Source organism: Psammomys obesus, unplaced genomic scaffold (genome assembly GCF_907164565.1).
Source record: "Psammomys obesus unplaced genomic scaffold, mPsaObe1.curated_primary_1811, whole genome shotgun sequence".
Taxonomy (NCBI): Eukaryota; Metazoa; Chordata; class Mammalia; order Rodentia; family Muridae; genus Psammomys; species Psammomys obesus.
In genome coordinates this window covers 40902711-40915937 of record NW_026587216.1, presented here as the reverse complement: position 1 = coordinate 40915937, position 13227 = coordinate 40902711, and the positions used below count along the sequence as shown (strand labels likewise).

The 13227-nt window shown below is 39.2% G+C and overlaps 1 protein-coding gene across 1 annotated transcript in view; it reads left to right on the top strand.

The window, feature by feature from the left end:
• The window catches only part of Ints8 (integrator complex subunit 8), a 50477-nt gene that overhangs the window by 33865 nt on the left and 3385 nt on the right, over positions 1-13227 (top strand). Inside the window, exons 17-24 of the mRNA XM_055603236.1 lie at positions 790-974; positions 2974-3007; positions 4041-4097; positions 4194-4255; positions 6761-6879; positions 9312-9415; positions 10848-10898; positions 13149-13222. Of these exons, the coding sequence (XP_055459211.1) occupies positions 790-974; positions 2974-3007; positions 4041-4097; positions 4194-4255; positions 6761-6879; positions 9312-9415; positions 10848-10898; positions 13149-13222 (686 nt within the window). The remainder of the gene's footprint in view (positions 1-789; positions 975-2973; positions 3008-4040; positions 4098-4193; positions 4256-6760; positions 6880-9311; positions 9416-10847; positions 10899-13148; positions 13223-13227) is intronic.

Below are 13227 nucleotides of genomic sequence, written 5' to 3'. Positions count from 1 at the left end.
GAACTCAGGACCTTTGGAAGAGCAGATGGTGCTTTTAACCTCTGAGCCATCTCTCCAGCTCAAAACAACAGTTTTTGTTGGTCATAATTCTGTTTTTTTTTTCCCCCTGAAAGAAGTAACCTAAAATAGTAGGGACTCCATTTAAAAACTTTCTGGGTCTAGTTAGGTGGGCTTGAAGGGGCCTCTTGTTCTGCCTTGCTGTACTCCCTGGCTAGCTGGCTGAGGAGCTTCCAGGGGGGGTTCTTCTGCCCCTGCCTCCCATCCTGCAGTAAGAATGCTGAAATTACAGGTGTATCACACTCAGCTCTTTGTTCTTGTTTTTTTAAACGTGGGTTTTAGGACTCATACTGAGGTTGTCAGGTATAGTCAGACTTGCATGGTACTTTTGCCCACTGGGCTATGTCATTGGCCCTAAATTTGACTTGAACTTGGGTTCTCCCTGTATGAGGCCCATCTTTTCTCTCCCTTTTGACTTCAGTTCTGTTCTTTATTCTCAAGTTGGTCCTGTATTTTAGGGCTTTGCGTTAACTTTAATTAGATCATCCACCATCTGTAGGCTGGTGAGGTGGCTCAGCATATAAAGTGCCTTCCACCAAGTCTGACACCTGATTTTGATCCCTAGGACCATATGGTAGAAGGAGAGTTCCCACATATTGTATTAAATACTGAATATAAATGGTTGAATGTCTGGGTAGGTACCTGTCTTCCCTCCAGTGTGCCCTTATTATAAGACTGTCATGTAAATTAGATTCTCTTTGATATATTTTTGCTTCCTTTTTCACATTACAGCTTGGACACCTTTTAGCAGCCACCTGCAAAGAACTTCCAGGTCCTAAAGAGAGTAGACGGACTGCTAAAGACCTTTGGGAAGTTGTTGTTCAGATCTGCAGTGTGTCTAGCCAGCACAAGCGAGGAAATGATGGCAGAGTTAGTTTAATAAAGCAGAGGGAGTCCACACTAGGTATAATGTATCGGTATGTTTCTCTCGGTGTTATTTTTGCATTTGCGTTTACTTTGCCTGTTTGTTTTCAAGAACATCTGTCTCCTGTAGATTTGTAAAGATAAATAATCTTAGGTGTAGCTCAATGGGAGAGTGGTGCCTAATGTTCACAAGACTGGGTTCATTTCTGCATACCACAAAACAAAACAAAAATTTTAAGATGCTGGAGATCAGCACAGTAGTATACACTTTTAGTCCCAGGACTTGGGAGGCAGAAGTAGACAGATCTCTGTTTGAGGCCAGCCTGGTCTACATAATGAGTTCCAGGACAGCCAGGGCTACATAGTAAGACCTTTTCTCAAAAACCAAAAAGGAAGAAAAAAAATTTCTGGGTTGGTGAAGTGGCTCGGAGGGTAAAGACATTTGCCGCCAACCAAGTCTGACATCTCAAGTTCAATCTCACTGACATGCAGGAAGAACTAATTCCTGGAGGTTGTCTCCTGACCTCAACAGCCAAACCATGCGGCATATGTGGATGTGTGTTCAATGAACAAACAAAATCAAAAGAATTCTAAGGTGTTCTTCTCTGGTGTTCCTCCCTGCCTGGCCCTCCTAGAAATACCTTTTTGTTTAAGAAGTCTGTCTATCAGCAAGTTAGTGAATTAGTTATTATTTATTTGCTTTGTTGGGTAAGAGGCTTATTGCATGTGCGTGGAGGTTAGAGGACAACCAGATAACTTGGCTCGCTCCTGTTTTCTCAAGTATGTTCGAAGGATCCAACTTAACAGATCCACCTTACCCACAGAGCCAACTTACCTGCTCAGCAATTTACCTTAATCACTGTGCATTCAAAGTCAGTAATGTCTACATTTGCATAGTATTGAAGAATTTATGTGATTAAAATAGAGAAGTGTTATTAGGCTAGTATGACAGCAGGTATACTTTTTTCTTTTTATATTTTATTTATTTTTTGTTTTCTTTTTTAATAATTTAAAAAATTTTTATTGTATGTGCCATTAGTGTGCAGGTGTCACATCCCTTGGAATTGATGTTACAGACAGCTGTGAGCTGCCATGTGGGTGCTGGGAAGTGAACTTTCGGTCTTTTGGAAGAGCAGGCAGTGCTCTTAACTACTGAGCCATCTCTCCAGCCCTGTTGTTGATTGTTTTTCAAAACAGAGTTTCTCTTTGTAGCCCTGGCTTCATGGAATTCACTGTAGACGCTAGGCTGAGATTTTTCAAAAACCTACTTTAGGGTTCTTAAATGCTTTTACCTTTCTTCCAACCCACTGACCAGAAGTAGGGGAGAAAGGTTATTAGGAAAAGGGGGTCGTGAACCTTTTTAGACATAGTTCTCTGGGGAATTTCACTCTTCGTTGTCTGGATACCAACAGTCCAATCAAATAACAAACACCAAAGAGCAACACGAATGAATTCAGCAGAAACAGCAGAATCGCCACGAGTCAGTGAAAGCGCCAAGTCTCAGCTAAAGAGCCACGAGTTCTCTGGAGCTTTTCTCTCTGAGAAGTGAAGTGTAGAAAAATGGAATACCAGTGAAGCAATGCAAAAGCATTTTCTCTTTCCTTGGGCTTCTATTTGTATTCTCTGAGTCCCCACAAGGCTGTTTTTCCAGCTGGCAAAAAAACACGCTCCTTGCACGAGACATCTTCTGTCAGAACATCAGGAGCCCTCATGTGTGTTCTCAGCTGACCAAGACCATGTGCCTTCTCACAAGTTTGTTTTTAACTGAGGATGAACTAAAAACATTTCCACATCCCACATTTGGGACCAAAACAAAGACACATAATAGAACCCCAAACTTTCACTGTAATAGAGCAGGCTGGCCTTGAACTCAGAGATCTGTCTGCCCGTACCTCCCAAGTCCTGGGAATAAATGCATGTGCCACCACCACTGGGCTAGACACTTTTTATTTTAACTGTGGAATTAAGAGGAGATAAAGCATCATATTATTTGTATTCTTTATCATATTTTAATGTCTGATATTAAGTATATATACAATCTTTTTTTTGTAGGAGTGAACTACTTTCTTTTATCAAAAAATTGCGGGTAAGTTTTTTTTTTTTTAATGTAATTATTGAGTTTTGTAAATGACCAAAGATTTCAAATGCTGGTTTAATCACAAATATGTATGCATTTGTAGTGTTCTTTATTGAGCATGAAATAATCTGAGTCAAGAGATGAATTTTGTGCTTACTGGTTTTAATAAATACATTGCGGTCTTTTTAAACAGGGAAAGTCTTGGGCAAAGTGTGGTGTGGACACTTGTGTGCACTTGTAATCCAAGCACGTGGGAAGCTGAGGTGGGAGGGTTTCAAGTTTGAGGTCAGCCTGGCTTAAGGAGACCTTGTCTCAAAAAGCTATATACAAAAATAAAGCCAACCCTTTAGAAGAAGCTAGAAGTTCTGGTTGGAAAGATATAAAAAAAAAAAAAAATCACATAAAAGGTGATGATGGGTACTTAGTGGCTGCACATTGGCTTGGGGCAGGCATGGGGCTGTGGTGTGGGTTTGATTTCGTAGCATTGCTCTCTCAAAAACATGATAAAGAAAACAACAACAAAATGATGTAATAGTGATTTATGAGCTAGGGATATAAATGTGATGATTTTAATGTATGAGATGTGATTTTTATTGTGGAACTGAAACTGAAATTTAGTGTGTTCTAGTATAGATGCCAAATTCTCAAAAGATAAAGGTCTCTTTAAAGAAAATACTTGGCATTTGACAGTGGCGGCACATGCCTTTAAGGGAAGTAAAAGCAGGTGGATCTCTGAGTTCTACCTGAGAACTGTGACGAGAAACCAGAGCTACAAAGAGAAACCCTGTTTCAAAAAACCAAAAGGGAAAATAAATAGATAGGAAGGACGGAGGAAGTGAGGGAGGAAGGAAGGGAGGGAGGAAGGAAGGGAGGGAGGGAGGAAGGAAGGAAGGAAGGAAGGAAGGAAGGAAGGAAGGAAGGAAGGAAGGAAGGAAGGAAGAAAAGAAAGGGAGGGAGGGAAAGAAAATCTGTGGTTCTCTGAGATTGACAAGACACGTGCACAAATACACTTTTAAAGATTTCTTGTATTTTCTTCTCATAGGAGCCACTGGTTTTGACTATTATTTTATCACTCTTTGTGAAGCTTCACAATGTTCGGGTCAGTATTTTATAATTTCATTTCAATTCATGTGAAATTTTTCTTTAAATCACAACTGCTTAAAAATAAAAAAAAGCACATTTTTCTTTCTAAAAGGAGGACATTGTGAATGATATCACAGCTGAACACATTTCTATTTGGCCATCTTCCATTCCTAAGTAAGTAGTATATACTTATATTAAATTATGTTTTTAGAAATCATCCTGTTTGATATAGATACCCTGAGATAATTAAAGGCCACAACTGTGTAGGATTCTATAGACATCTTGTGTTTTTCAGCTACTGTTGTTGTCTTCCTACTAATGATAAAAGTGATTGTGTTTTGTAATCCCTATAGAACTCTTGTACTGCTGTGATTTTTATCAGTATGCCAAAACATTTGAGTTATCGTAGGACCAACCCATCCATTCATCTTCCTTTCTTTACATGGAGTCTCTTTTTGTAGTCTAGGCTGGTCTTGAACTCTCAGTCTCTCCAGTGCCAGGATTACAGGTGCATAGTATCATGCCAGTTTTATGGCCCAAAGTTTCTTTTTCCAATTTCTGTCATCCCTCCTAAGTTTACTGTGTGCTTTGAAGGACAGGTCCCAACTTTATTTTATCAATCTTAGTGACATCTTTGAAGAAGAAATGCTAGGTTAAAAGCTAGTATAATGAATACAACTATTTTAGAGATTGGAAAACAGAGATTGGAAACAGCATGTCTGGTGATGTTTCCTGATCTAGAAGCTGTGGGACCTGGGAGAAGGGAGCTGATAAATGAGGAGGAATGAAGTCTCCTGCAGTAGCCAGCTTTATTTAGAACATCAGACAGTTTATACTTTGTTGGTTGAGAAGAGTTACCTGAGTAATCACAAGGGTAAGCTTCGTGTAGTGGGCAAATGGCAAGGGCATGTCTTTCCATAGAGGCATATAAACAGATCACAGTAGCTGTTGTCATGAATGGTCTGAAATAAGCTCACTCCTGTCCACTTAAACCTGGAAGGGGCACAAAAGCATGATCGGTGAACAGTATCATGTTTTTTGAAGAACCTGAGGTCACAAGGTCACACCTTGTCTTGATGTCTTGGGAGTTTTCCAACAAGCACTCAGAAACTTCCGTTAAGCCGTATTCTAACAGTGGTGCATGCCTATAATCCCAGCACTCAGCAGGCTGAGGCAGGAGGATCATTGAGCTTCAGGCCAATTTTGGCTACAAAGTAAGATTCCCCCTTCCCCCAAAAATACAAAAGTAGGAGGGAGGAGAGCAGCCACGGCACATACAGGAGTTTGGAGAGTTCGAGTGCATCAGTGACCTGCTTTCCACTGTTTTCCAAAGGAGCCCCGTGCACCCAGACTGTAGATTCTACTGTGCGCGTTTCTGACGCCATACACAATTTGCTATATGCCATAGCATTCCAAGAATCAGGTAGAAACGGTTTTGTGTCCTGCTTCCATACTTTCACTGATGCTGAGAACAGAGCTCAGGGCCAGTGCTAGACAGACACCCTGAGATTGAGCTGTATTCCCAGCCCCTACTTTTGTGTTTTTAACTACTGTCTTTTGTGATTGAATTTGTTACCACTATCACCTCTTTGGGTTAAGTTTAGACTATCACGGTTGATTTCCAGTTTATGTTCATAAGAAGCAAATATGGCTCATTGGGTGAATTTCACTATGTGCACTTAGGCATGTGACCTCAGTCGCTTGCTTTCTTGCTACATTCGTCATCTCTAAAATGGGGTATAAAAATAGTATTTACCCTCGACACGGGAGAGTTTAATAAGTTAGTACAGGTTTGATTGCTGTCTTTTGTGATAGCAATACTTTAATGTAAGTTGACTCGGAAAAAAATTGACCAGAAAACACATTTCTCCTGATCAAGAATTTGTATGGATTTCTAAGATGATATTCCAAGAACAGTGTGGACAGCACTGGATTTAACTGTTACTACTTTACTACTGGCTGCTATGTAGACAGGACTGTTTGACCTGCTAATGTTTTATAGCGTCAGTAGAATAACATGGCAGTGTAACTGCTTTAGCTGTAAAAATAGAACTGGTTGTTTGCTAATAATACTGCAGTTTCTTCCTCATTGTATTGGGTACTATTGTGGGTCATGATAAAATCTAACCTCTTAGGCTGACAGCGTTCCATTGTAAGTGTCCATAACATGAGCCTGTGCTTCTGAATTGAGGCCTAGGTTCCTTTTACTAAGCTTTTGCTTTCTAGGAAAGAGGAGCCATCAGCTCAGTTTTCTTGGGTGCTGGCCTGACTTTCCTGGTTTAGTAACTTCAGGCTTCCATGTTGACTCCAAGTGAGATCATTTGGCTCTTTCCCCTACTGCTTTTGTAACCTGTGTAAAGCAATGAAGTGGCATGCTTGCCACCCCTAACCTGTGACCTCATCAGGCCAATGAAACATCGAATCTGGGCCACCCGAATGTGAAAAGTCCTGGTAGATTTAAGGTCTATTGGAGTATTGTTAGTATTTGAGCCTTTAGTTGGTTGTGGCTTCTAGAAAACAGAATTTTGTTGTTTCTCTATGTAAGAGCAGAGGTAAAGGTTGTATGTATCATAGTGTGGCTGTTGAGACTTTGGTTGTGACTTACTTTTTAATAAGTGCATTTATGGAATTTGAAACAGACTTTGAAAATAGAGATTAATGTGTAACGTTTTCTTCCAGTCTCCAGTCGGTGGATTTTGAAGCTGTAGCAATCACCGTGAAAGAGCTGGTTCGATATACACTCAGTATAAACCCAAACAACCATGCTTGGTTAATTATTCAAGCGGATATTTATTTTGGTAAGTAAGATATCCATTGCTTTATGTTTTATTTGTGTAGCACTCTAAGAAGTGAAAGTAATTTATATTACACATTTTATTATGATAGCTGCATTTTACTTTATTAAATTTTTGAGATTTGACCACTTAACAAATTAAGAGAATAAAATAAATTGTTTCATTTATGCTATTTTTGTATTTTTAAAAATTAATTAATCAATTTTTCGAGACAGATTTTTTGTGTGGCCCTGGCTGTCCTGGATTCGCTTTGTAGACCAGGCTGGCCTTGAACTCACAGAGATCCACCTGCCTCTGCCTCCTGAGAGCTAGATTAAAGGCTTGTGCCACCACGCCCAGCTGGTTTAGATATTTTTAATTTTATATCTTTTTAAAACTTTTATTGATTCTTTGTGAATTTCACATCATTCACCCCAGTTCCACTCATCTCCCCAAACCTTCATGTTTGTCTTCTGCCCTTGCAACCTCCTCCTTATAGAAAACTGAAACTCTAAAACTCAAATAAATAATTAAAAAAATAAGATAAAATATATCTTTAATTTTTTTTTAACCTTTTGTTTTTGTGTGTGTCTGTGTACATTCACATGTGATGCCTAGGAGGTCAGAAGAGGGCATCAGATTCCCTGGAGCTGGATTTAGGGACAGTGTGAGCCTTCTGACATGGGGTTCTTTGGAAGAACAACAAGCAGTCTTAACTGCTGAGCCATCCCTCTAGCACCCCCTGCCTTTGAGTAGTGGGTATTTGGGGTTTTCTGATTTATTTTGTTTTTCCTGAGGTTGATTAAATATATATATTAAGATTTATTTCACTTTTAATCATGGGTGTCTGTTTATGTGTGGGAATACTTCTGGAGGGTAGAGGTACTGGATCCCTTGGATCCTGTGGAGCTGAGGTTAAAGGAATTGTGAGCAGCCTCCTGACTTGGAGGTTGGAATGGAAGTCAGGTCCTCTGGAAGAGCAGTGTGTATTCCTAACCAGCGTTGATCTTTGACCCTCATCTGTGTACCATGTATGCATGTACAGCACACTTCCAACAGACAAACATATAAATAAATAAGCAAGTGAATGAATAAATAAATAAACAAGCAAGTAAGTTAAGTAAATGTAAAAATTCTAATTACGTGTGCTTTCTTATTTTTATAATCTCAGCACTTGGGAGAGTGACTTAGGGAGATTGCTATAAGCTCAAGATACCTAGTAATATCGAGGCCAGCCAAGGCTACGTGATGAGACCCTGTCTTAGAACTCGGGAGAGCATGCGAGTGTGCACATGCTCTCTCTCACACACAGATACATACGTAATTCTAATTTCCAAGATTATACAGTAATTCTAAAATCTGTATTCTTGGAAATTAATTTCTACCACCCCCATAAATAATTCTATGTCATAAGATTTTCCAAGTTGTATGGAGTTTTCAGGATTCGTATTACTATACAGATAAAATTTCTGACTGTCATCATTTTGGGGATCAGTGTTTTTAAAATAGGAATTTCAAAATTTACAGATTCAAAAGATAAAATGAGCTTTCATATATGCAATAATATTGCGGGGGGGGGTGCAAGTGTTGAGATAGGGTTGTTTGTTAAATACCTTCTGGGCCTGGATTTATGACCTAGCTGAGGACGACTTACACTTGTATCATGCTGCCTGTACTTCTAAGTGCTGGGATTAGAGGTTATAGGTGTGCACCACCACAGCCCACTAATTGCTGCAGTTCTTTTGGAAAGGTACGGTTTAGAGATGGGTTTCTTTGCGTAGTTCTGGCTGTCCTGCAACTCAGCAGGCCATGCTGGCCTCAGACTCAAAGATCTGCGTGCCTCTGCCTCCTGAGTGCTGGGATTAAAGACGTGCGCCACCACTGCCCTGCTAATTGTTGGTTTTTAACACTTATTTTCACCATATTTTCCAAAAGAATTGACAAATCTGAATGTCTGACTGCATACCTTTAAAATTTAGGACATATTTCTAGTCTGAATATATGGAAAATAAAAGTCTGCATGTAATAAATCTTATTCTATAAATTTAATAAGAAATCTGAGCTAGATTTTGGCTTGTCAGTTTTAGGAAGTAAAGAATTTATTGTATCACTTCAATTTTTTTGTAATGAAATCATTTGTTCACAATGTTATCCTGAATACAGAGTTTTATTACTGCTCAGCCAAATAAATATACAGTTTTACCCTTTTTAAAAATTACATTTGTCTGTGTGAGTGTGCACATGCACATGGCATACATGTGGAGTTCAGAAGACAACGTGGGTCATTTCTCTCCTTTTACCACGTGGATCCTAAAGGTCAAACTCAGGTGGTCAGGCGTGGCGGCAGCACCTCTACTGCTGCACCATGCAGTTTTCTCTCTAACTTATTGCTTGAATCTGTTGCAGCTCTTGTATTTTAATGGCAAGTAACTCTTTACCCCTGTTCTCTACTTCAGCAACAAATCAGCATTCAGCAGCTCTTCACTATTATCTCCAGGCAGGAGCTGTGTGCTCTGACTTCTTTAATAAGGCTGTGCCCCCTGATGTATATACAGACCAAGTAAGTTGTTTTGTGGGCTTCCTTCCCTTCTTGCCTACCTTCATGTTTTCCTCATGAGCCCCCTTAGGGCAGAACTTAGCGATATCTTTAACTGTGGTGGTAACAGGTTGATGGCTTTAGACCAGGTAGCTCTCCATTTGTTTGTTTTTGGCCTTTTGGGGACAGTCTTGATATGTAGCCCATGTTAGCTTTGAACTCCTAGTGATCCACCTGCTTCGGCTTCCCCAGTGCTAGCTTTATAAGCATGTGCCACTGTGCCAGCTTGTGTCTATAATGTTTGCTGCTAACTTTGGTACTCCCACCCTCGCCCCCAGAATCTCTCAGAGTCAGCCTGTTCAGAGCTGATTTCAGTGTCTTACTTTGCCATGTTCACTCCTAACAAACTGACCTGCCTTTCCACAAAGCCCTCCAAAATACAAAACACTGTCAGTCACTAAGCCCCAATCCTGAGTACCATGGTTGGTTCTTTTCCTCATTTAACTAACCCTGTTAGAAAATCCACTTAGCTCTCAAATCATATAGATTCTGTTGCCTAACCCCCCTTCTGTGTATATTTAAGGTATAAAACCTAAAAAGTGATACTATAGTATAGTGCATTGCTTTCCATAGTTACCCTTTTCTGTAATAATACCTGAAACCAGGAATCGGCTCTTGTGATACGTACTTACAATCCTAGCATTTGGAAGGCTGAGGCAGGAGGATTACTATATCACTACAAGTCTGAGCCCAGTATATACTCCCTAAAGTTCACTCTTCATTGTTGTTTGATTTTGAGACAGGGTTTCTCTACATAGCCCTTGTCCTGAAATTCACTATGTAGACCAGGCTGTCCTTGAACCCAGAGATCTGCTTGTCTCTGCCTCTTGAGTGCTGGGATTAGTGGTGTGCACCACAATGCCTGGCTCTTAAAATCCACTCTTAACATTTTTTTTTTTTTTATGTGCACATTGCAGTACCGTGGGATGTTGCAATCTCACTCAGAGCTTTGTGTGTTACTCAAGAACTGTACTGCTGAGCTATTTCCCCAGCCCCCCCAAGACAACATTGCTCTTCCTTATGCTGGCCATTAGGTCTCTAGATACATTCATTCTTGCTGGCTATAAACCATTGACATACTTTTTCCCCCTCTCTGCCTAATGCCAGATTATGCTTGGCTCTTTTAATGTACATTGCTATTAACTCTGATTTAGACTACTAGTATAATGTAACAAATGAAAACTTTTAGCACTTAACAAGTTTTTAAGTAAGATTTAAAGATTTTTAGTAGCACTTTTAAATTAGCAAAATTGATTGGGAAGCCCTGAGTTCCCACATAGTTGCTCTCTTCCCTCGTCCTTCCTGCCTTTCTTCTGTTGAGATCCTATTGTTGAGTGGTACATTTATTATAGTCAATGGTAGCTAGTTTTTGAAAATAATTGTTGTCTTTTTGTAGGTGATAAAACGAATGATAAAGTGCTGTTCTTTGCTGAATTGTCACACACAGGTTAGTTTGTGATACTGGAGTATTGGCTTATATTTATGTGTGTTAGGGCTTAGGTGTTTATTTCTATTGGAAGTAGCTTTTATTTTGTATTAGAATGGCTGTGAGTAATTTTCATGTTTAAGTTTCTTAGAATTTATAGAACTGGACTAGATGCAGGTAGGAATTAGTAAACATTGACCATTGAACTTAACTGGAAAAGAAACACTTTATGCTTTCTTACATTTATTATGACATATGTATACTAATCATTGGGGAAGTACAAATCAGGTAAGGTTGTGGAAAAATTAGAAAAATTCCTCATGCGGCAGGAATAGGAAAAGGTGCAGCTTTGGCAAATGGTTTGGCAGTTCCATTTCTACTTAAATACTTCAGAATTAGAAAAGGTTATACAGCAATGTTCATTAGAGAGCCAAAAATAGGAAAGAAAAAAATTCCTAGTGTCCATTAAATAATGAATGGTTAAGTAAAATGTGATGTATCTATACCTCAGAATCCTGCAGCTAGATAAAGGAATGTGTTACATATGTGTACTACAGCTTGAATTAACTAAAAAAACTGCTACGTGAAAGACAAGGTTATATGTGGTTTGCTTCCATTTGTAAGAAATGCTCAGAATAGGCAAATCTGTAGAGACAGAGAGTATGGTCTAATTTTTATCAGAGGCTTGATGGAAGAAAGAATGAAGAGTTCCTGTTACTGGGCATTGGATTTTTCAGGAAAGGTAATGAAAGTGCTTTAGAATTAATGGTGATAGTTATACAAATTTTGTAAAGATATCTGTGTTTTGTTTTTTGTTCTTGTTTTTCAGACAGGGTTTCTCTAAAGCCCTGACTGTCCTGGAGCTCACTGGGTAGACCAGGCTGACCTTGAATTCAGAGATCCCCCTGCCTTGCCTCCCAAATGCTAGGATTAAAGGTGTGTGCTGCTACCACCACCACTGGGGTTTTTGTTTGTTTGTTATTTTGGAGACAAAATTTCTCAATAGTTCTGGCTGACTATTACACACACACACACACTGTGTGTGTGTGTGTGTGTGTGTGTGTGTATATATATATATATATATATATATATATATATATATATATATATATATGTTTGTTTGTTTTTGGATACAGGGTTTCTCTTTGTAACAGCCTTGGCTGTCCTGGACTCACTTTGTAGACTAGGCTGGCCTGCAACTCGCAGAGATCCACCTGCCAGAGTGCTGGGATCACCGGCATGCCCCACTGTGCCTACCTTCTGTTTTGTTCTTTAATAGTTTTTATGGCACATGAACTAATACAAATATTCTCTACTTTAAAAAGAATTTTTAAATTCATTTTTTGTTCTGAAATGGGGTCTGTATAATAGCTATCTTGGAACTCACTATGTAGACTAGGCCAATCTTGAACTCATAGGGATCTGCCTGCCTCTGCCTCTTGAGTGCTGGGACTAAAGGCATGTACCACTGGCTTTTAACCATTCATTCATTCTTTCATTCATTTATCCATCTATCTACCTTATCTATTTTTTTTGAAACAAGGTTTCTCATACCCAGCTTTCAGCTATTCATTCATTCATTTATGGTTTTTTGAGACAGGGTTTCTTCTTTGTGGCCCTGACTGTTCTAGAATTGTCTCTGTAGATCAGGCTGTCCTCAGTAATCCACCTGCCTGTGTCTCCCATGTGCTGGGATTAAAGGCATGTGCTACCACCACACAGCTTTTTTTCTTTCAACTTTTTATTTTTAAATTTTGTTTTTTTCTAATACTAGAGATTAACCCCTATCCTCATAAATGCTAGCAGGTGTTACAGCACTGACCCATAGTCCGAGTTCCCTCATTAGACCTACCTGCCTGATTGAACTGATGTTTTCTTCTGTATTAGAGATTGTTGACAGTGTTTTCCAAAACGACCTTCTGTATCTGCTAGTATAATTCCATGTGTCCATGTCCTTGAAGCTAGGACATTTGCTTGGCAGTTCCCATCTCCAGCTTCTCATTCAAATGAAGAAAGATCTAAAACTTTGTGAGTTAGGTTACTGATAAACTAGTTTGTGGCTCGATAAGACCCAAAATTGTTGGGTAAAGATTTTTGAAATGAAAATTAAATGTGATTATAAATATGAGCTGACTTTATCCAGCATGAGTTGAAGTATTCCTAAAGAATATATTCATGGGGCTGAAGAGTTTGAATATTAAAAAATAAAGATTTACTCTCCCAAACCAGGAAAGGTCAGGTTACTTTTTTAAAAAATATTTGTTTACGTAGGTGGCAATTTTATGTCAGTTCCTCAGAGAAATTGACTACAAAACAGCCTTCAAGTCATTGCAGGAACAAAACAGGTATG